We start from the raw sequence: 25,187 nt of genomic DNA, 5'->3' as shown, positions 1-25,187 counted from the left end.
AAGAACAGAGTATCCTGTGCAGAAAGGTCAAGATAAGCCACAGATGGCAGACGACTGGAAGAATTAAATCAAATACACGAAATTGCATGAAGAATAAGACGATTTCACGGTGTCGGAATCACGTGACCAGACCAGCAGGAAGGGATGAAACTTTCACACCTACGCATGGACCTTTGCCATGCACAGACGCCTTAACTTTCCCAGACCAAGAAGCAGACTCGAGGCCAACCACAAAGAAATAATTGACACATGACCACTGAAGCAATGATTGATTGTAGCAATAATTGGAGGGAAGCTGGGGGTGCAGACGAACTCCCTGCACCTGGCCGGCTATTCTGCATGCTGCTAAGCAAGTGGAAAAGTATGAGTGGGGTTGATGCCAACCCAATCATAGTGGACCATGTAATCTAGGGTCCTATAGTTATTAGAACCAATGAGATGTCGTACTTTTAGTGACGTTTACAGTAGCCATTTTGAAGGAAGGGTTTAGTTGCCCCACCTGACATTGGTTATCCAATTCCCTCCCCCCGTTACCATATACAGATATAGTGCCTATATTAAAGTTACCTTCCTAGAACCAATCAAGTTGCATGCTAATTTTTGAGAGTTAGACGTTAGTGATGACAAGTTTTTGGTATAAATACTATGTTTTTTCTGAAATTAATCGAGTTGAAGCGAGAAGGAAGATCGAGCGATTGCTGATATTCATGAACTCCCCGTTTTTTTGTACTTGTCATCAATGTTCCCTCTAATTATTCTTCTCTATGTGCAGAAATGATTTGCTGTTGTTTTCACATTATTTTCCATGTGCGCAACTGACCAATGAGGTAAGCCACTTTGTGAGCATGTGTATTTAGTGAACTATCGTCACAGAAGAGAGTTTGGAAAGGAATTTACTCTTCCGAGCCACTTCAATTCTTGACAAATCTTACAACACTTTATCAAACACATAGGCTAAAATAGAATATATCATATGTGATTAAACAGAAAACTCATCAACCAGTCCAAGACTTCAACATCTGCCACAGTACCTTGCAAACCTTTTACGCCACTGGAAAATCATTTGTGTACTGCAACATACAAATCCCTCTTGTCATAAACTGATGTGGCTGTCAAGAAATTCAGACAGAATACAACATTTGCTGACGGATTAATGGCAATTAAAAGCAATGTGTCAAAAACATGCTGATAGGAGTTCTCAAGTGCCACTTTTATTTATTTATTTATTTATTTAGTCATTTCTAGGGCCAGGAGAACATGCTTCTAATACTTTGTGTAAGGATGATAATTGCATCAGAATAACTGCACCTCAGAATATGATGATCAAGTATTCCTGTGCCTCGGCTTACTATCCACATTATGTTGTCCTTTGGGTAGTGATAACACCAGCCTTACAGCTGAGAGACATATACACCATCAATTTCTACTCCTTAAAAATGAAAATGTGCCCAACAAAAACGAGAAAAACCATTTTGTTGCTTCAACCCACAAAGCTCCACTGATATTTCTTTGAATTAGTGACCTGTAGAGAGCAGTGTCATAGGAAGGAACTCTAATAATATTAATGCCTGATCTCAACAGGAATTCTAAGGGGAAGAACATCTTTTAATAAGCATAAAGTATCCCTATTGGCAAAGCTAATTACTTTTTTACTCGCTGAAAAATCATTTGACTCCAAGTATGGAGCAAAATCTGATTAGAGCCTTGCTTGTAACTCTGACATAGAAAGTGAAATGACAGGGAACATAATGTAGTCTATAGTTTTGCCCACCCTTCCACGCCAGAGCCTAGACAAATTAAACAAGAGCTTTATTGATGTTTATTATGGATCCCTGTGTAAGACAATCACATATTTATGCCTTTTAAGTTAATGGCATCAAATCTATCTCAAGCGATACAACAGATTGAGTCCTTTCTTCTGTAACTATGGATCCCTCTCTCTAATTCTTTGTTATGAGTTAAGGAGATGCAAGGGACGATACAGAGCACATGTTTATATTGAAAAGCCCTCAGCAGTTGAGCATAGAAAGAAAAAGAAGGTGCTGTTGTCTAGACGGGTACTAGAATTTCCTATCCTTTAGCAAACGAGCAGCACATTTCCTTCCATGTACTGCTGAAACGTCTGACTTGGTTTTTGAAATTTGCTGCTTTGTTCATCACCCGCAAGGAGTTATGACATGTGCTCTTCCACCCACACCCTTCCCCGGCCCCTACGCTAGCCTTCTATAGTAGTTGATAGAGCACTGTAAAAAGTGAGGGATTTTAGCAGTAAACACTCACTGTGATATTTGCGGACCCACAATACTTTGCAAACAATGCATTTTTAATGCCAACATATGGGCATTTTAAGAATGTCATGACTCTGCATGTTTGCAATTCTTTTGCAGTGCATACAAGATTGTTTGCAACATACCACACCCTTATATTATTGTGTAGGATTACACAGTGCTCAGTGAAACTGTTTTCGCATATCAGCGAGTCACCATATAATGTGTTAAGGTCTATGCTCAAAGGAACTCTGAACACTTGGAAATGAGGCAGACTGTGTGAAAAGCATTCTCTTGTCTGAATATCCGGTGCCCTGATACTATGGACGAGTAATCCCAGGCATAGTCCATAACCATTATCCCTTGTAGGCAAAGTAAATGATATTGCAATGTTGCTCTCCACTTATAGAGTAATGTAAGTAATGCAAAGTAGGAGATACAAATTAATATTTGAGTTTTATAATGCGTTAACTTGCAAGGGGGCCTCTTCAAAGCACTTGCATGATATATGTACAAAGAAGAGGAAGTATGGGATAAGGTTACACATCCAGGTAGTCTGCTTACTTACCGTCAGTATCCAGTATTTTAGCTGGTAGTTCGATTGTATCTTATGAGTGACGCTTTAGATAAGGCACAATGAGTAACAGAAATTCTGGCACGTGAACGTTATTCATATTACAACAAACATAAAACAAGTGGATGTAGGGTACACGTCTGCTAACCTTTCGCAGAGCCAAGAGAGGAGGAGTCAAGGTTGTCCAGTATTATCTTAATGTGTTCTGGGGCAGAAGTTAGAGTCATACGGTCAAAGTGTGGTAGAATCAAATTTAGGAGTCGTGGATGGGGAGGGAACATTATTTGGTTAATGTGTGAAGGCGTATCTTGGTTAGATTCTTCTGTTTATGGAGTCAGTTTTTCATATTCGTTTTTAACCTCTTATGTGTGTATTTTGCTGTCAGGAATTTCATGTGTTTACGATCACCCTTGCATAGTAATGTAATGCAAATTAGCAGAATATCACGACTAGCAAATTTCAGTTAATTGCTGTGGCTTGTGCATTATTAAATATTTTTGAATAGATCAGAATTGTCTGTGTGCGCTGCTAAAAATCTTCTGAGCGGCACCCAAAAGGAAGCTGGGCAAGCGCACATGCGCACAGCTTAGAGGGAACACTGCTTGTCATTAAACGGACTCCCTTTGCCAAACTATTGAGTTGTCATTATTGATTTGGTGCAAGAGTACGAATCTGCATCCCCATCCATCTCAAGGGTGCTGCTACTCATCTTAAAGTGCTGTTAGGAAATCCCCAGTCCTATGGGCCGGCTGGGGTCCATCGAGCACAGGATAATCAGTCCAGCACTCGTGACCTGCAAGCAGAGGCAGCAGAATCCAGATAAAGTGGCAATGTTTAGCATGTATTAAAGAATTAGTTTTGTTTCCTTAGATCTGGGGTGCACAACATACGGCCCGCGGGCCATGTGCGGCCCGCCCTATTGTCCTTTGCGGCCCCTCAGTGGGTAGAACTTTCATAATGAAGTGCGGCCCACTTCAAGCCATGTAAAAAACAAAGCGGGCCGTACTTCATTACCAAGTCTTTCTTGCCTGAGACAATGCTGACAAAAGCATCTCTAGAGGGCTCTAATTTCCCCCCTAATTGATGGCCTGCCCCTACCCCCTCCAATCCCCCTCTCCGGCAAATACATTTCGAGGAGCATCAAAGGTGCTCCTTTGTCCAGCTGCCATTCGGCCGCATTAGCAGGCTTATTTGCACAGCCTGTTTCCTTTCTTCTGGCCAGAAAGGGATAACACTGGAAGGATTGGGCCATAAATATCACTGGAGTGGAGACCATCACTGATAAAAAGCAGGCTTACCTACATGGTGGACACACTATTGTTTTCCAACTGTGCAGCTTACACTTGTTCAGAACAAAAAAACATTTTTCAAACTGAAACATGCTTCTTGAACTTTCATTTTTTTTCTTTGAAATCAGTTAATTTTTTTGTTGACTGCCACGGAAATACCCTGTGATTTTTGTGTCCCTTCCTTTGTGTTTTTGCACAGGTTATATTTCTAAAGCCGTCAAATGCTTGTCGAACTGCTCAATCACAAATAAATGCTTCTATTGCGCTGACATGGGTGCCAACTTTTGATTTTCACTATGTGGGCAAAATTCCCCGACCCTCGCCCTGAATATTTGCAATCTGCCAGCCCAACACATCCCGTGGTCAAACACATTTTATAGCACTTGGTTTTACAAGGAATTACAAAAAGTCTAAGATTTGCAGCCAGGGGGTGGGTGGGGGGGGAGAGAGAGAGAGAGAGAGAGAGAGAGAGAGAGAGAGAGAGACTTTGATTATGTTGATATGCGAGGGTGGGGGTTGTGTCGGGTCTGCGGCGGGTCTGCCTGTATGTTTGTTTTTGTGTGTATGTTGAGATGCGGGTTTGGGGGGAGGTGTGCCAGGTCTGTCTGTATGTTTTTTTTTTAATGTATGGGCAGTGTATGATGAGATGCGGGGGTGGGGAGTGTAGGGTCTGTCTGTATGTTTGTTTTTGTGTGTATGGGCAGTGTATGCTGAGATGGGGTGGGGGGTTTGTGTTTGTATGGGTGCATGGTGTATGCTTGTTAGTTTGTATGCTGAGTTGGGGGTGGGAGTTTGGGTCTGTATGGGTGCATGGTGTATGCTGGTTAGTTGTATGCCGGGGTAGGGGGTTCGGGTCTGTATGCATGGTGTATGCTTGTTAGTTGTATGCTGGGTTGGGGGCTGGGGGGTTTGGGTCTGTATGTATGCATGGTGTATGCTTGTTATTCTGTATGCTGGGGTGAGGGGGTTCGGGTCTGTATGGGTGTGTATGCATGGTGCATGCTTGTTAGTCTTTATGGTGGGTGTTTCGGGTCTGTATTGGTATGTATGCATGGTGTATGCTTGTTAGTCTGTATGCTGGGGTGGGGGGGGTTCGGGTCTGTAGGGGGTAGAGGGCGAGATTGTGCCTTCGGGATCCAGAGGGGAAGGTGTGTGCCGCCCAGTGAAGTACAAAAGTCAGACCTGCTCGCGAGGTACCAGGAGGCAGCACAGATGGTGATCGTGGACTCAAGCCCACATTTGTGGCCTCCTGATTAGTCAGTGCCTCTCACCCCTGGGTACCAATACATCACTTACCCACTGCACCAATTACTTAATATGGTGCAAAACCTAGTGATGTAATGTTTTAAGAATCATGTTTCTCAATAAAACTAACAACTCTATAAATGGCCTACACATCCTACCTGAGAAACCATCGAGGAGACAGCAGACAGAGGAGTCCTGATGGCCGCTCCCAGCTCCATGGCGTGCAGCTATGGGAAAATGCCTCTCGAGATAGAGGCACACACATTTCCTTCTCCACGCTGTACCACTAGTGCAAAACCTATTGAATGTTTCGTGTCTACTTGACACTGCATGGGCTTTCTTTCCTTAATGTTCTGCTCAATGAAAAACAGTATCTATTGCCAGATATTCACTGTGCCCTGGCCGGGCTCTCCCCATCACCAAACACAAAACATCTATTGCTGGTCATCCACCGCACCCTGACCAGGCTCTCCCAATCACCAAACAGAAAACATCTATTGCTGGTCATCCACTGCACCCTGACCAGGCTCTCCCAATCACCAAACAGAAAACATCTATTGCTGGCACAGTGTTTGGTTGGAGGCTGGGGGCCATAGGGCATAGTGTTTGGTTGGGGGGTTGGTGCCATGGGGCATAGTGTTTGGTTGGGGAGTGAGGGCAATGAGGCATAGTGTTTGGTTGGGGGCCATGGAGCATAGTGTTTGGTTGAGGGGTGGGGGCCATGGGGCATAGTGTTTGGTTGTTGGTTGGGGGCCATGGGGGATAGTGTTTGGTTGCGGGGTGAGGCCATGGGGCATAGTGTCGCACTCCAAGAGTGAACCCAATAATAATAAAGCTTAAACAGGCACAATTAGGAGATGTACAGCCTTTGCTTTTTGTGGAAACCTGAATCAACAAAGGCCATTCTCCTCTTGGCCAACCCAAACAGCAAAGTATAGCAGTCCAAAATGATGGAATGTCCAATCAGTGGTTACTAAAATATATATATACTCTAATTAAACAGACTATATGCAATAACTAAATAGAAATAAATGATAACAATGGAAAATGTGTAGTACAAAATGTAAGTTTGAAATACAAATAAACACTGTTACAGCTCAAAAACGTATTCTTTTTCCATGTGTTTAATGAAAAGGGGGGTTGAAAAAGCCTCCTGCCATGCCACGCCCCGCCGCTCCTACCGCCCAACCCACATTTACTTTTCGGCCCACTATAGGCATCATGTAAGGTACTTTCGGCCCTCAGTCAAAATCAGTTGTGCACCCCTGCCTTAGATGATCAAGATGGGAAACCAGAACAGCAACGTTGTCCTACCTCATGAGGAGAGACATTCATATTGGCCCAGGAGCAAATGCTGCAAATTGACGTATAAGTGTATCATTTACACATGCATTGTGTTCATTATCATATTACTGTCATTGACTATTAGAACTGCGTTTTTCATCGGTGCACAAAGCGTTCAGATTCCCGTGCACCCACCTAATGATGTACGCATGAAACCTACAAAGGTGCCCAGACCTTACATGGTCATTCCAGTTCCTAGAAAGAATGATAGAGTGACTGAACTTGAGATGGATGTGATAAACAATGACACACACATGACACTTGAGGTAATAAATTAATTGAAACGCTGGAGACAGGGTCAGCAAAGTAAACCCGAGAAGGGGTTGATGAAAGGTACATGTACACACCTGGTCTAGTGTCAATGACTTCAGAATCACATTCCAGAAAATGGGGAGAGTTTGGACAGAGCTCAACAAGAAGCTTTTTACCTAAGGGTGTTATAAGACACATGGAAAAGGAACTGTTAATGAGACAAAAGACTCTAGAGAATGAACAAACAGAGACAGCACGACGAGCAAGCCTGATCCAGTGATGAAAGCGTCAAGCTTAAGTCCTGCAATACAATCACGTGATGAGATAATAGCAGAATCAATATGGACGTTCATACAAAGAGCCAAAAAGAGACAGGAGGACAAGGAAAGACTTACCAGACTTTATCCTACAAGGATAATACAAGTGGACACGCCCAGGTCATTGCTGGAGATAACTGAGAATCCTCCCGCAAGAAGAAGCTATATGGATGTGTTCAAAGATGTGGTTATAGCAAACTACAGAAAGACCTTAAGAATTAGAAGAAGCACACAAGACAATAAAGAATTGAACGATTACCTGGACAGCACAGCACACTTGGGAGACAACATATGGTACCAACATATGAAGGAAGTTGGAAGACGAACTTCAGAGGAAGAATGCTTTGTTTGTGCACTCCTACCATACAGCATGGTGAAGTCAAAAATCTTGGTAGCTGTTGAAATAGATGTCAAGACAGCGCACTGCCTATCACATTTAGCAATGTGCACGACCAGAGGCCAGTACATGGGAAGTGATGCTTCACTCAAATGGGCAACTGAAGCAACTGACCCAGATGAAGATGATTATGTCCAAGACATAAAAACGAGAAACAATGGCAAAACAAAGAACATTGTGATCAGATATGAGAAACCTGGAGTTAAAGGAGCAGAGATCAGAAGAGAAACAAACAAAAAGCTGAACGTCAAAGGAAAATCTACAGAAGAATCTTGAAAATGGAAGGACAGAGGTCAAATGCAAATTTGGGGAACAGTGCTTTCTCCAGAAGGATGGGAGAAAGGAGTAGTGATCTGCAGAGAATGGATGATCATTGGATACTATAAGGAAACAATTGAAAATGCACAAATGATATGCAAACCATTATGGCTAAGAATTGCAAGACTGCTAACATGGGTTGAAGATAGAGGAGGACCCCTACAGATAGTGCCATTGGAGAATTCCAAACTGTGCTTCAGAAACAATGGTATAAGAAAAATGGGAGAAAATCAGAACTGTGGACGAATCTTCGATGCTACAGGAATGATGCATGGAACAGCAGTGATCATGGATCATTATTGGGCGTGTGGATCCAAAGCATATATCAGATTGCTGAAGAATTGGGGAGGTATATGTATATTGGTGAATGTCCATGTTCCGGCATTGGTGATCCGAAGGAGTGATCTGAATATTGACAGTTTCCGTTTCCCGAAAGCAGATGCTCACCTGAGGAAGAAGAGATCTATGGAACTGATAACCAGGATGAAGAGAGAAAACTACTTCTCTGCCAAATCAATAGAAGCCTTTGATGCAATCCCATATGAACATAGGTTGTTCAGCTTAACCTCATCAGTGTTCACGACAATCCTGATGCCAAGAATTCAGGTTGGAGCAAATACTAAATGGTTGCAGATAACCAGATGGGAGTTACTGCAGACCATCAACACAACCATAAAGGGATTTAATGCAATCAAAGAAGAGTTAAGAGCGATTCGTCTAATGACGCTCCAGAACAGATATGTCCTAGACATGATCACAGCTATGGATGGAGGTGTTTGTGCAAAAATCATAGAATCATGTTGCACATTTATACCGTCACACGATGACGAAAATTGAACCTTAACAGAAGCTATAGGTATGCTGACAAAACTACAGAATCAGATGATAGTTGAAGTTGACGATGACAGTTGGGTTGGATCACTGTTTTCATGCGTTCCACAATGGATGGCAGATGCATTCAAGTTCCTAGGAGCCCTGTTGGTGATGATATTGCTTGGATTCTGTGTTATCAAGCTAATAATCTCTCAGGGCCAGAAAATTGCATAAAAGGCCATAGGGATGAAAATCCTGATTGATGTCGAATCAGGATGGAAGCCTAAGGACCTGACTGACAAAGAAATAATAGACTTTGTGAAGGCCAGCATTTATGCACCAGAAGAAACAAAGTTCCTATATCCAAGGAAACATAGAAAATATGTGGGAAAATTGATCTATTGCAATCCAAGTGGAAAATGTCAACTAATGACATGGAACAAAGATGAGTATGTGAGAACAGCAGGATGCTTGAAGGGAGTCATAAAGATATGGACCCCAAAGAAACATTTCTTCAGACCTAGATGTCTAGATCCAGAGGAAGAAACAAAAGTGAATGCAAAGAAAGAAGTGAGCGTGGTCGATGAATCGCCCAGAGGGGGGAGTGAAGAGGAAGTGCCAAGTGTCATCCACACTCCAGCCACCCCCTTCGTAGTACCAGGTACTTTCAAGCCAAAGCATGTGACGTATGATGAACAAATAAACCAGCAAAGAGCAGCAGCTGGGCTCTGCCCAGTGCCCATCAGAGTAACAGCACCTATTGAAATACTGACACCTAAGAAAACCTGGACAGTAAGGTACCCAGTGAGAAAACCATATCTACTGGCAAGACAAAATGGCGTTTGTCAAAATGGAATACCAGAAGAAGCCAAGAAGATACTAAAGGAAGAAGAATGGTGACGTCATAATAAATTGGACTGACGCACATATAGAAGATATAATGACATAAGAATACTGACAAAGAGACGAAATACCATGGATAAGTGACATCTTGAGACTAAGGTGAAACAGTCGATGTCAAGATGCAGAAACTTATGCCATATGCACGATGAAGATATTCAGTTAGTTTAAACGTGTACAGATGCAAGAAACCGCAAGAAGTAAAGAAATCATTAAGCTTGCTTATGCTTAGTAGCAAATAGATTGCGCCAAGCGCCAACTACATATATATATATATATATATATATATACCTCAAAAGCTCTTTATAGATGAGTGTAAATCCACTACGCAGATAAGCAGAATTGAACAAAGGTTACTAAAGGTCTCAAGAGGAGAGTGTTGCAGCAAACAAATCGAGAATTAAGAGGAAAGAAACCCAGCTGACGGTAACCATGCCAAGAAGCCATGGTCGTATCAGGATGGAAAAGGCCAACAGTGGATACAATTAAAGAGAAAAAGAACAGTGTATCCTGTTCAGAAGGTCACGATAAGCCACAGATGGTAGAGGACTGGCAGAATTAAATCAAATACATGAAAATACATGAGGAAGAGGTCGATCTCACTGTGTCCTAATCACGTGATAAGGCAGGCAGGAAGGGATGAGACTTTCACACCTACGCATGGATTCCTGCCATACCCATACTCCCTAAACTTTCTCAGACCAAGAAGCAGACTCAAGGCCAAACTACAAAGCAGTAATTGACACATAACCACTAAAGTGATGATTGATTGTAACATAATTGGAGGGAAGCTGGGGTGCAGACAAACTCCCTGCACCTGGCTGGTTGTTCTGCATGCTGCTAGACGTAAGTGGAGATGTATGAGAGGGGTTGATGCCAACCCAATCATAGTGGACCGTGTAATCTAGGGTCCTATAGTGAGTAGAACCAATGGGACGTCATACTTTTAGTGACCTTCATAGTGGCCATTTTGAAGGAAGGGCTTAATTGCCCCACCTGACATTGATTGTCCAATCCCCTCTCCCCGTTACCACATACAGTTATAGTACCTATGTTAAAGTTACCTTCCTATAACCAATCACGTTGCATGTTAGGTTTTTAAGATTGTGCGTCAGTGATGACAAGTTTTTGATATAAATACTGTGTTTTTTTCTGAAATGAAGTGGAGTTGAAGTGAGAAGGAAGATCGAGCGGTTGCTGATGTTCATTGTACTTCCCGTTTTTTGTACTTGTCATTAAACAGACTCCCTTTGCCTAACTATTGAGTTGTCATAGTTATTTGGTGCAAGAGTACGAATCTGCATCCCCATCTATCTCGAGGGTGCTGCTGCTCATCTTATAGGGCTGTTTGGAGACCCCCCGTCAAATGGGCCGGCTGGGGTCCATCCAGTTCACTCTCTATCACTGTTGCCCAGGGAACTGGCCTTTATTCAGCTATTTTGGATTTCCTTTCTGTGTGGAGATGTGAGCTGCTGCCTCGACTCTCCCCCTCTGGTTGCAGGACTGCCCCTTCTTGGAGTCCAGTCTACTCAGCAGGTTAGTCTGTGTGCTATAGAGATCTTTTGTTGAACTGGGAGTTTAGAAGCATATTCTCCTGGATTCTGTGTTATGTGGGTGTTTCTTCTATTGCTTTCAATTGGGGGCGTAGGCTGCCGGAGATAACTCCTTCTACCAGGGTTGAAGCTGTAGGAAAAACATGTGTTTCCCGTTCCTCAAGTCTTCCTCTGGGGGGGGGAGAAGTGAAGTCCTCTCTGTGTGACTGATTTTTACACATGGAAGAGTTCTGCTCCTCCCAGTCACCCTTGCCGTTAAATGGGAGAGAGGTGTGTGTCTTCCCTAACTGTTCTCTTGAGGGCTGGGGAGCTACTTCTATGAGATGATTAGGGTTTCCCCATAGTCTTCTTATCCTTGAACCTGTAGTTGGTTTTCGTAGATCTGCTCCAGGTTTCCCCTTTGTGAGAGAGGGAATTCTGGGAGATGTAGTTCAAGGACCTGGTAATGTCATTCCCTGATCCTTGTGACGATTACCGGGATGTCACTTCATCATCCTCCCCAGACCCGGCAGTATTTAAATAGATTGGTGTCTGGGAAGCCCCTATGTATATATCTGACTGGGACATGCCCATACTGGTCAGCTTCAATCCTCACCGCTAAAGCACAGGTGTCCCATAGGGATTGAAAAGTGAGAATTGAAAGGGAAGAAAGTTGGGGTGATTGGGGTATGGTACCATGTAAGGACACAAGAATCTCCCCAACACTGAACAAAGAGACATTGACAGACAACGCTTCCTGCCACTCACACAGCTTCAGAGGCTCTGGATGTCACAACAAGGCAGATATAACAGTCTACTGGCACTTGGCACCCAGGGCCCATCATATTTACCTCACGGAAACACGGGCAACCATTTGTCACTGAATAAAACCCATATAGATCTCACCAGCAGATCCATAGGAATGTCTGGGAGTGTAGGAGATGCTCTCTCTCCAGGATCAAGAGAGTCCTCAAGCATCAGGGTAAATGCAAGTGGCCCTGGTGAAAGTGTGGGATCTCTCACATGTTCCCAAATACAGTGTGCTAGAATATGGAATCACAAAGCAGCAGTGACCCTACAAACAGAAGTGGAGGCGCGACTTTGGAGACTTCTGGAGCCAGCATTGGGTTCAGGTTCTGAGGGCAGCACCCACTTATGTAAAGGTCCTCGTAGGATGAACAGCAACCTATAGACCTGGGACATAGTACAAGAGCATCACTCATCATTGCCCCCATGGCTCACCTCCATCACTCACTGCATACTATTAGAGGGCTTTTATACACCCCCTAATGTGCTTACTATGGAATGGTATCCACAGCCGGTCTCTGTGCTATTGTTCCATCATCTGTAATTTTTGGGTAACCCCTTATATCTCTGACCCCCATTTCTGCTTTTTGTTACTTTCATAAGACGCCCCATGTCGGATTTCCAGCTCATCCACCTGGCTGTGGATGTCTAATCTCTCCCGCCTCCAGCACTTCTCCATGTACTCTCAAGGGATGTTTTGTGTCTCTCCCCTCCAGCTCTGCTCTCTTAGGGGATGCCTCCTATATCCCCTCCAGCTCTGCTCTCTGTACTCTCAGGGGATGTCTCGTATCTCTCCCCTCCAGCTTTGCTCCATGTACTCTCAGGGGATGTCTCTTATCTCCCCTCCAACTCTGCACTCTCAGGGGATGTCTCGCATCTCTCCCCTCCAGTTCTGCTCTCTGTACTCTCAGGGGATGTCTCGTATCTCTCCCATCCAGTTCTGCTCTCTCTACTCTCAGGGGATGTGTCATGTCTTTCCCCTCGAGCTCTGCTTCCTGTACTCTCTGGGGATGTCTCGTATCCCTCCCCTCCAGCTCTGCTCCCCGTACTCTCAGGGGATGTCTTGTATCTCTCCCCTCCAGCTCTGCTCTCTGTACTCTCAGGGGATGTCTTGTATCTCTCCCCTCCAGCTCTGCTCCCTGTACTCTTAGGAGATGTCTCGTATCTCTCACCTCCAGCTCTGTACTCTCAGGGGATGTCTCGTATCTCTCTTATCCAGCTCTGTTCTCTTTACTCCCAGGGGATGTCTCGTATCTCTGCCATCCAGCTCTGCTCCCCGTACTCTCAGGGGATGTCTCGTATCTCCCCATCCAGCTCTGCTCCCCGTACTCTCTGGGGATGTCTCGTATCTTTCCCCTCCAGCTCTGCTCTCTGTACTCTCAGGAGATGTCTCGTATCTCCCCCATCCTCCTCTGCTCCCCGTACTCTCAGGGGATGTCTTGTATCTCTCCCCTCCAGCTGTTCTGTGTACTCTCAGGGAATGTCTCGTATTTCTCCCCTCCAGCTCTGCTCCCTGTACGCTCAGGGGATCTCTTGTATCTCTCCCCTCCAGCTCTGCTTTCTGTACTCTCAGGGGATGTCTCGTATCTCTCCCATCCAGCTCTGCTCCCCGTACTCTTAGGGGATGTCTCGTATATCTCCCCTCCAGCTCTGCTCCATGTACTCTCAGGGGATGTCTCTTATCTCCCCTCCACCTCTGCTCTCTGTACTCTCAGGGGATGTCTCGCATCTCAGCCATCCAGCTCTGCTCCCTGTACTCTCAGGGGATGTCTTGTATCTCTTCCCTCCAGCTCTGCTCTCTGTACTCTCGAGATGTCTCGCATCTCTCCCCTCCAGCTCTGCTCTCTGTACTCTCATGGGATGTCTCATATCTCTCCCCTCCAGCTCTGCTCTCTGTACTCTCAGGGGATGTCTCGTATTTCTCCCCTCCAGCTCTGCTCCCCGTACTCTCAGGGGACGTCTCGTATCTCCCTCATCCAGTTCTGCTCTCTGTACTCTCAGGGAATGTCTCATATCTCTCCCATCCACCTCTGCTCCCTGTACTCTCAGGGGATGTCTCGTATCTCCCCATCCAGCTCTGCTCCCCGTACTCTCAGGGGTTGTCTCATATCTCTCCCATCCAGCTCTGCTCTCTGTACTCTCAGGGGATGTATTGTATCTCTCCCCTCCAGCTCTGCTCCCTGTACTCTCAGGGGATGTCTCGTATCTCTCCCATCCAGCTCTGCTCTCTGTACTTTCAATGGATGTCTCGTATCTCTCCCCTCCAGCTCTGCTCCCTGTACTCTCAGGGGATGTCTCGTAGCCCTCCCCTCCAGCTCTGCCACATGTACTCTCAGGGGATGTCTCGTATCTCCCCAATCCAGCTCTGCTCTCTGTACTCTCAGGGGATGTCTCGTATCTCTCCCCTCCAGCTCCACTCTCTGTATTCTCAGGGGATGTCTCATATCTCTCCCCTCCAGCTCTGCTCTCTGTACTCTCAGGGGGTGTCTTATATCTCTCCCATCCAGCTCTGCTCCCCGTACTCTCAGGGGTTGTCTCATATCTCTCCCATCCAGCTCTGCTCTCTGTACTCTCAGGGGATGTATTGTATCTCTCCCCTCCAGCTCTGCTCCCTGTACTCTCAGGGGATGTCTCGTATCTCTCCCATCCAGCTCTGCTCTCTGTACTTTCAATGGATGTCTCGTATCTCTCCCCTCCAGCTCTGCTCTCTCAGGGGATGTCTCATATCTCTCCCCTCCAGCTCTGCTCCCTGTACTCTCAGGGGATGTCTCGTAGCCCTCCCCTCCAGCTCTGCCACATGTACTCTCAGGGGATGTCTCGTATCTCCCCAATCCAGCTCTGCTCTCTGTACTCTCAGGGGATGTCTCGTATCTCTCCCCTCCAGCTCCACTCTCTGTATTCTCAGGGGATGTCTCGTATCTCTCCCCTCCAGCTCTGCTCTCTGTACTCTCAGGGGGTGTCTTATATCTCTCCCCTCCAGCTCTGCTCTCTGTACTCCCAGGAGATGTCTCGTATCTCTCCCCTCCAGCTCTGCTCCCTGTACTCTCAGGGGATGTTTCGTATCTCTCCCATCCAGCTCTGCTCCCCGTACTCTCAGGGGATGTCTCGTATCTCTCCCATCCAGCTCTGCTCCCTGTACTCTCAGGGGATGTCTCGTATCTCTCCCATTAACCTCTGCTCCCTATACTCTCAGGGGATGTCTCGTATGTCTCACCTCCAGCTATGCTCTCTGTACTCTCAGGGGATGTCTCGTATCTCTCCCCTCCAACTCTGCTCTCTGTACTCTCTGGATGTCTCGTATGTCTCCCCTCCAGCTATGCTCCCTGTACTCTCAGGGGATGTCTCGTATCTCTCCACTCCAGCTCTGCTCCCTGTACTCTCAGGGGATGTCTCGTATCTCTCCACTCCAGCTCTGCTCCCTGTACTCTCAGGGGATGTCTCGCATCTCAGCCATCCAGCTCTTCTCCCTGTACTCTCAGGGGATGTCTCGTATCTCTCCCCTCCAGCTCTGCTCTCTGTACTCTCGGGATGTCTCGTATCTCACCCATCTAGCTCTGCTCCCCATACTCTCGGGGGATGTCTCCTATCTCTCCCATCCAGCTATGCTCTCTGTACTCTCAGGGGATGTCTCGCATCTCAGCCATCCAGCTCTGCTCTCTTAGGGGATGCTAGTATCTCTCCCCTCCAGGTCTGCTATTTGTACTCTCGGGATGTCTCGCATCTCAGCCATCCAGCACTGTTCCATGGACTCTCGAAGGCACCCTCATTCCTCTCTGCCCTGAGCCTCTCTACACATATATGAAGCCATTGCTCTCACCTCGAGATCGGATGCGTTCCTGCTTTCTTCCTCTACCCACTCAAGCAGGTCTTTCAGCTCTTTTTTCAGATGCTCCATGTGGCTGTAAAGTTTATCCTAAAAGAATAAAACCAGTTTGTTAGTCAAAAGATTTCCTGCAAATAAATAATCTACACAGACAACAAGACAGAAGGCTCCCAGGACAGCCTAGCTCGTACTCCCTCAGAATCCCTGCTGTTCCCATAGGCTAACAGACAGTCTAGAGTGTATGCTCCCTCAGACTCCAAGGTGCTCCCATAGGCTAATGGAAAGACTATAAAGAATGATCCCCCAGACTCCTAGCTGCCCCACAGGCTAATGTAGTCTATAAAGAATGCTCCCTCGGACTCCATGCTGCTCCCATAGGCTAATAGACAGTCTATAAAAATTGCACTCTCAGACTCCGTGCTGCTGCCATAGGCTAAAAGAGTCTCTAAAGAATGCTCCCTCAGACTATTTGCTTCTCCATAAGCTAATGTAGTCTATAACGAATGCTCCCTCAGACCACTTGCTGCTCCCATGGGCTTATGTAGTCTATAAATAATGCTCCCTCAGACTCCTTGCTGCTCACATAGGCTAATGGAGTCTCTAAAGAATGCTCCCTCAGACTATTTGCTGCTCCCATATGCAAATGGACAGTCTGTAAAGAATGCTCCATCAGACTCCTGGCTGCCCCCATAGGCTAATGTAGTCTATAAAGAATGCCCCCTCAGCCTCCTTGCTGCTCCTATAGGCTAATGTAAAGTCTATAAAGAATGCTCCCTCAGACTTCTAGGTGCTCCCATAGGCTAATGGAGTCTATATAAAATGAGCCCTCAGACTACTTGCTGCTCCCATAGGCTAATACACAGTCTTTACAGAATGTTCCCTCAGACTTCTAGGTGCTCCCATAGGCCAATGGACAGTCTATAAAGAATGCTCCTTAAGACCCATACGTGCTCTCATAGACTAATGGACAGTCTATAAAGAATGTTCCCTCAGATCCTAGGTGCTCCCCTAGGCTAATGGGCAGTCTATAAAGATTTCTCCCTCAGACTACTTGCTGGTCCCATAGGCTAATGTAGTCTATAAAGAATTCTCCCTCAGACTCCTTGCTGCTCCCATAGGCTAATGCAGTCTATAAAGAATGCTCCTTTAGACTACTTGCTGTCCCATAGGCTAATGTACATTCTATAAAGAATGCTCCCTCAGACTCCTACGGTCTCTCATAGACTAATGGACAGTCTATAAAGAATTCCCTCAACTCCCAGGTGCTCTTATAGGCTAATGGACAGTCTACAAAGAATTATCCCTCAGATTCCTAGCTGCTCCCCTAGGCTAATGGGCAGTCTATAAAGAATGTTCCCTCAGACTACTTGCTGGTCCCACAGGCTAATGTAGTCTATAAAGAATGCTCCCTTAGACTCCTTGCTGCTCCCATAAGCTAATGTACAGTCTATAAAGAATGTTCAGGAAGACTCCTGGCTGCTCCCATAGGCTAATGCAGTCTATAATGAATGCTCCCTCAGACTCTTGGCAGCTCCCATGGGCTAATGTACTGTCTATATAGAACTCTCCCACAGACTCCTGGCTGCCCCATAGGCTAATGGACAGTCTATAAAAAATGCTCTCTCAGACTCCTTGCTGCTCCCATAGGCTAATGGAGTCTATAAAGAATGTTCCCTCAGACTCCTTGCTGCTCCCATAGGCTAATGAAGTCTCTAAAGAATGCTCCCTCAGACTATTTGCTGCTCCCATAAGCTAATGTAGTGTATAACGAATGCTCCCTCAGACTACTTGCTGCTCCCTTGTCCTTATGTAGTCTATAACGAATGCTCACTCAGTCTGCTAGCTGCTCCCATATGCTAATGCAGTCTATAAAGAATGCGTCCTCAGACTCCATGCTGCTCCCATAGGCTAATGGACAGTCTATAAAGAATGCTCCCTCAGGCTTCTTGCTGCTCCCATAGGCTAATGGAGTCTCTAAAGAATGCTCCCTCGCACTATTTGCTGCTCCCATATGCTAATGTAGTATATAACAAATGCTCCCTCAGACTACTTGCTGCTCCCATGGGCTAATGTAGTCTATAAAGAATGCTCCCTCGCACTATTTGCTGCACCCATAGGCTAATGTAGTCTATAAAGAATGCTCCCTCAGACTCCTTGCTGCTCCCATATGCTAATGAGTCTATAAAGAATGCTCCCTCAGACTCCATGCTGCTCCCATAGGCTAATGGACAGTCTATAAAGAATGCTCCATCAGAGTATTTGCTCCCATAGGCTAATGGACAGTCTATAAAGAATGCTCCATCAGACTATTTGCTTCTCCCATAGGCAAATGGACAGTCTATAAAGAATGCTCCCTCAGACTATTTGCTTCTCCCATAGGCAAATGGACAGTCTATAAAGAATGCTCCATCAGACTCCTGGCTGCCCCCATATGCTAATGTAGTCTACAGTGAATGCCCCCTCAACCTCCCTGTGTTATGAGGGATCATTTCAGATGGTCCCTGTGGCATAGTTGGCAGGGAATTGCCTCTGTATCTGTTCCCTCTCCCAAGATGGCTTCCATTGTGCCGTGGGTCTATCCAGACTTTCGGTTGCTTCCTGGTAGGTTGGCTACGCCCCCAGCTTCTCAGACACTTCATCTACCTGCCTCCCGAGAGCAACTCTGCATTGCTACTGCTAGTACCCAACGCTCGTAAATTCGCCCAATCTTTCTATTCTATTGCCTCTCTTGTTTTCTCTCTAGATTACTAACATTGTTCGTCTATTTAGAACGCAGGATCGGAACAGTGCCTTTGATTCTCAAGCTTGCCTAGCTCCGCATAGACGAGACTACTCGTCTCTGAAGGCCGAGGTGAGCAACGGCAATTTTCCCTTACTTCGACCATCTTTTCCCGTGTCGAAAAACAAGACGTTTACAAATTTGTCTATACATTTCTTAGGACACACGTGGGTTTCAAAAGATCCCCGAACATTCATCCCAAACTCCACTCTCAACAATCCTTCTTGTTCACTCGGGTAGGTGTAGTTCGGTTTTCATAGCAACCGGTATTCATATTAGCTTATTCTAAACTAACGTTCTTTACCCTACCCTTCTTCAGAACAAACTACAGAACTCAAAAGTTATTTAAGTTTGGGAAGCGTCCAAGTGGTGTTATCCAGGTACTGTCCCGACATCTTTCTACAGATATCCTTCCGCTTGATTCTACGTTCTCATAGTTACCGAGTATGCCGACTCATCGGAACGAAGGACGTTTGTTTAAATCATTCCTTGTTTTTCTGTTTCAGTCCTCCTATGCTACCATTCATGCTATCCAACCTTTCTATGACCGTACCGGTACAATTTGAAGAACAGTAGACCAGTGCCGGAGATCAAAGGCAGTCAGCGTATCTCGACGAAGACGTCCCTGGTTTATTTCCCCTGAGGGTTTCCCGGGATTCTCTATGCCAACCGTCCTGTACATTAGGTCGGCGGGAGTAGAGTGGCTCGGAGGATTCTCAATATCTCTATACTCTGCATAATTCTAATAGAGTCCATGTATTACAGATGATTACATAATTAACACCTTTCTGCTCCCATAGGCTAATGTAAAGTCTATAAAGAATGCTCCCTCAGACTTCTAGGTGCTCCCGTAGGTTAATGGAGTCTATAAAAAATGAGCCCTCAGACTACTTGCTGCTCCCATAGGTTAATGCACAGTCTTTAAAGAATGTTCCCTCAGACATCTAGGTGCTCCCATAGGCCAATGGACAGTCTATAAAGAATGCTCCCTCAGACTCCCTGCTGCTCCCATAGGCTAATGTACACTCTATAAAGAATGCTCCCTCAGACACCTACGTGCTCTCATAGACTAATGGGCAGTCTATAAAGAATGTTCCCTCATATCCTAGATGCTCTTATAGGCTAATGGACAGTCTACAAAGAATGATCCCTCAGACTCCTAGCTGCTCCCGTAGGCTAATGGGCAGTCTATAAAGAATGCTCCCTCAGACTACTTGCTGGTCCCATAGTCTAATGTAGTCTATAAAGAATGCTCCCTCAGACTCCTTGCTGGTCCCATAGTCTAATGTAGTCTATAAAGAATGCTCCCTCAGACTCCTAGCTGCTCCCCTAGGCTAATGGGCAGTCTATAAAGAATGCCCCTCAGACTCCTTGCTGCTCCCATAAGCTAATGTACAGTCTATAAAGAATGTTCTGGAAGACTCTTGGCTGCCCCATAGGCTAATGTACAGTCTATAAAGAATGCTCCCTCAGACTACTTGCTGCTCCCATAGGCTAATGCAGTCTATAATGAATGCTCCCTCAGACTTTTTGCTGCTCCCATGGGCTAATGTACAGTTTATATAGAATTATCCCAAAGACTCCTGGCTGCCCCATAGGCTAATGTAGTCTATATAGAATGCTCCCAGAGACTCCTAGCTGCTCCTATAGGCTAATGGACAGTCTATAAAGATGCTCCCTCAGACGCCAAGGTGCTCCCGGAGGCTAATGAGCAGTCTATAAAGAATGCTCCCTCAGAGTCCTAGCTGCTTCCATAGGCTAATGTACATTCTATAGAGAATGTTCCCTCAGATTCCTAGCTGCTCCCCATTGGCTAATGTACAGTCTATAGAGAATGCTCCCTCAGTCTTCTAGCTGCTCATACAGGCTAATGTAATCTATAAAGAATGATCCCTCAGCCTACTAGCTGCTCCATTAGGCTAATGGAGTCTGTACAAAATGAGCCCTAAATCTACTTGCTGCTCACATAGGCTAATGCAGTCTTTAAAGAATGTTCCCTCAGACTTCTAGGTGCTCCCATAGGCCAATGAACAGTCTATACAGAATGCTCCCTCAGACTCCTTGCTGCTCGCATAGGCTAATGTACACTTGAATGCTCCCTCAGACTCCTACGTGCTCTCACAGACCAATGGACAACCTATAAAGAATGTTCCCTCAGATCCTAGGTGCTCTCATAGGCTAATGGACAGTCTACAAAGAATGATCCCTCAGACTTCTAGCTGCTCCCCAGGGCTAATGGGCAGTCTATAAAGAATGCTCCCTTCGACTCCTAGCTGCTCCCCATGGCTAATGGGCAGTCTATAAAGAATGCTCCCTCAGACTACTTGCTGGTCCAATAGGCTAATGGACAGTCTATAAAGAATGCTGCCTTAGACGCCTATCTGCTGCCATAGGCTAATATACATTCTATAGAGAATGTTCCCTCAGAATCCTAGCTGCTCCACATAGGCTAATGTACAGTCTATAGAGAATGCTCCCTCAGTCTTCTAGCTGCTCCCATAGGCTAATGGAGTTTATAAAAAATGAGCCCCAGCCTACTTGCTGCTCTCATAGGCTAATGCACAGTCTATAAAGAATTTTCCCTCAGACTTCTAGGTGCTCCCATAGGCCAATGGACAGTCTATAAAGAATGCTCCCTCAGACTCCTACATGCTCTCACAGACTAATGCACAGTCTATAAAGAATGTTCCCTCAGATCCTAGGTGCTCTCATAGGCTAATGGACAGTCTACAAAGAATGATCCCTCAGACTCATATCTGCTCTTCTAGGCTAATGGGCAGTCTATAAAGATTGCTCCCTGAGGCTCCTTGCTGGTCGCATAGGCTAATATACATTCTATAAAGAATGCTCCCTCAGACTCCTTGCTGGTCACATAGGCTTATGTACATTCAATAAAGAATGCTCCCTCAGACTCCTTGCTGCTCCCATAGGCTAATGTACAGTCTATAATGAATGTTTCCTGGAAGACTCCTCGCTGCCCCCATAGGTAAATGTACAGTCTATAAAGAATGCTCCCTCAGACTCCTAGCTGCTCCCATAGGCTAATGTACAGTCTATAAAGAATGTTTCCGGAAGACTCCTGGCTGCCCACATAGGCTAATGTACAGACTATAAAGAATGCTCTTTCAGACGCTTAGCTGCTCCAATAGGCTAATGTAGTCTATAAATAATGCTCCCTGAGACTCCTTCTTTCTGCTCCTATAGGCTAAGGGACAATCTATAAAGAATGCTCCCTCAGACTCCATGCTGCTCCCATAGGCTATGAGACAGTCTATAAACAATGCTCCCTCAGACTCCTTGCTGCTCCCATAGGCTAATGGAGTCTCTAAAGAATGCTCGCTCAGACTATTTGCTGCTTCCATAGGCAATGTAGTCTATAACGAATGCTCCCTCAGACTACTTGCTGCTCCCATAGGCTAATGTAATCTATAAAGAATGCTCCCTCAGACGCCTAGGTGCTCCCATAGGCCAATGGACAGTCTATAAAGAATGTTCCCTCAGTCTCCCTGCTGCTCCCATAGGCTAATGTACAGTCTATAGAGAATACACCCTCAGTCTTCTATCTGCTCCGATAGGCTAATGTACATTTCATAGAGAATATGCACTCAGACTTCTAGGTGCTCCCATAGGCCAACGGACAATCTATATAAATGCTCCCTCAGACTCCTATGTGCTCTCATAGACTAATGGACAGTCTATAAAGAATGTTCCCTCAGATTCTAGGTGCTCTCATAGGCGAATGGACAGTCTACAAAGAATGATCCCTCAGACTCCTAGCTGCTCCCATGGGCTAATATACATTCTATAAAGAATGCTCCCTCAAACAACTTGCTGGTCCCATAGGCTAATGTAGTCTATAAAGAATGCTCCCTCAGACTCCTTGCTGGTCCCATAGGCTAATATACATTCTATAAAGAATGCTCCCTCAAACTCCTTGCTGCTCCCATAGGCTAATGTACAGTCTATAAAGAAAGTTTCCCGAAGACTCCTGGCTGCCCCCATAGGCTAATGTACAGTCTATAAAGAATGCTCCCTCAGACTACTTGCTGCTCCCATAGGCTAATATACATTCTATAGAGAATGTTCCCTCAGAATCCTAGCTACTCCCCATAGGCTAATGTACAGTCTATAGAGAATGCTCCCTCAGTCTTCTAGCTGCTCCCATAGGCTAATGGAGTCTATAAAAAATGAGCCCCAAACTACTTGCTGCTCCCATAGGCTAATGCAGAGTCTATAAGGAATGTTCCCTCAGATCCCAGGTGCTCTCATAGGCTAATGGGCAGTCTATAAAGATTGCTCCCTGAGGCTCCTTGCTGGTCGCATAGGCTAATGTACATTCTATAAAGAATGCTCCCTCAGACTCCTTGCTGGTCGCATAGGTTAATGTACATTCAATAAAGAATGCTCCCTCAGACTCCTTGCTGCTCCCATAGGCTAATGTACAGTCTATAAAGAATGTTTCCGGAAGACTCCTGGCTGCCCACATAGGATAATGTACAGACTATAAAGAATGCTCTTTCAGACGCTTAGCTGCTCCAATAGGCTAATGTAGTCTATAAATAATGCTCCCTGAGACTCCTTGCTGCTCCTATAGGCTAAGGGACAGTCTATAACGAATGCTCCCTCAGACTCCATGCTGCTCCCATAGGCTATTAGACAGTCTATAAACAATGCTCCCTCAGACTCCTTGCTGCTAACATAGGCTAATGGAGTCTCTAAAGAATCCTCCCTCAGACTATTTGCTGCTTCCATAGGCTAATGTAGTCTATAATTAATGCTCCCTCAGACTACTTGCTGCTCCCCATAGGCTAATGTAATCTATAAAGAATGCTCCCTCGGATGCCTAGGTGCTCCCATAGGCCAATGGACAGTCTATAAAGAATGCTCCCTCAGTCTCCCTGCTGCTCCCATAGGCTAATGTACAGTCTATAGAGAATGCACTCTCAGTCTTCTATCTGCTCCGATAGGCTAATGTACATTTCATAGAGAATATTCACTCAGACTTCTAGGTGCTCCCAAAGGCCAATGGACAATCTATAAAGAATGCTCCCTCAGACCCCCTGCTGCTCCCATAGGCTAATGTACACTCTATAAAGAATGCTCCCTCAGTCTCCCTGCTGCTCCCATAGACTAATGGACAGTCTATAAAGAATGTTCCCTCAGATTCTAGGTGCTCTCATAGGCAAATGGACAGTCTACAAAGAATGATCCCTCAGACTCCTAACTGCTCCCCTAGGCTAATGGGCAGTATATAAAGAATGCTCCATCAAACTACTTTCTGGTCCCATAGGCTAATGTAGTCTATAAAGAATGCTCCCTCAGACTCCTTGCTGGACCCATAGGCTAATATACATCATATAAAGAATGCTCCCTCAGACTCCTTGCTGCTCCCATAGGCTAATGTACAGTCTATAAAGAAAGTTTCCGGAAGACTCCTGGCTGCCCCCTTAGGCTAATGTACAGTCTATAAAGAATGCTCCCTCAGACTACTTGCTGCTCCCATGGGCTAATATACATTCTATAGAGAATGTTCCCTCAGAATCCTAGCTGCTCCCCATAGGCTAATGTACAGTCTACAGAGAACGCTTCCTCAGTCTTCTAGCTGCTCCCATAGGCTAATGGAGTCTATAAAAAATGAGCCCCAAACTACTTGCTGCTCCCATAGGCTAATGCACAGTCTATAAAGAATTTTCCCTCAGACTTCTAGGTGCTCCCATAGACTAATGCACAGTCTATAAAGAATGTTCCCTGAGATCCTAGGTGCTCTCATAGGCTAATGGGCAGTCTATAAAGATTGCTCCCAGAGGCTCCTTGCTGGTCGCATAGGCTAATGTACATTCTATAAAGAATGCTCCCTCAGACTCCTTGCTGGTCGCATAGGCTAATGTACATTCAATAAAGAATGCTCCCTCAGACTCCTTGCTGCTCCCATAGGCTAATGTACAGTCTATAATGAATGTTTCCTGGAAGACTCCTGGCTGCCCCCATAGGTAAATGTACAGTCTATAAAGAATGCTCCCTCAGACTCCTAGCTGCTCCCATAGGCTAATGTACAGTCTATAAAGAATGTTTCCGGAAGACTCCTGGTTGCCCCCATAGGCTAATGGACAGACTATAAAGAATGCTCTTTCAGACGCTTAGTTGCTCCCATACGCTAATGTAGTCTATAAAGAATGCTCCTTCAGACTCCCTTCTGGTCCCATAGGCTAATATACATTCTATAAAGAATGCTCCCTCAGACTCCTTGTTGCCCCGATAGGCTAATGTACAGTCTATAAAGAAAGTTTCCGGAAGACTCCTGGCTGCCCCCATAGGCTAATGTACAGTCTATAACGAATGCTCCCTCAAACTACTTACTGGTCCCATAGGCTAATGTAGTCTATAAAGAATGCTCCTTCAGACTCCTTTCTGGTCCCATAGGCTAATATACATTCTATAAAGAATTCTCCTACAGACTCCTGGCTGCACCCATAGGCTAATGTAGTCAAAAAAGAATGCTCCCTCAGACTACTTGCTGGTCCCATAGGTTA

The 25,187-nt window shown here is 45.4% G+C and overlaps 1 protein-coding gene across 2 annotated transcripts in view; it reads right to left on the bottom strand.

Moving 5' to 3' along the window:
* Positions 1-25,187, bottom strand: part of LOC138521927 (E3 ubiquitin-protein ligase TRIM39-like) — a 280,178-nt gene that overhangs the window by 237,001 nt on the left and 17,990 nt on the right. For both annotated transcript variants that reach the window (XM_069635102.1, XM_069635103.1), the window contains exon 2: positions 15,873-15,968. In XM_069635102.1, coding sequence (XP_069491203.1) covers positions 15,873-15,968 — 96 coding nt within the window. The remainder of the gene's footprint in view (positions 1-15,872; positions 15,969-25,187) is intronic.

This window comes from Ambystoma mexicanum, chromosome 13 (genome assembly GCF_040938575.1).
Source record: "Ambystoma mexicanum isolate Mex_15411 chromosome 13, UKY_AmexF1_1, whole genome shotgun sequence".
Taxonomy (NCBI): domain Eukaryota; kingdom Metazoa; phylum Chordata; class Amphibia; order Caudata; family Ambystomatidae; genus Ambystoma; species Ambystoma mexicanum.
Note: the sequence above shows the minus strand (reverse complement) of the source record. Positions and strands in the feature narration are given on the sequence as shown.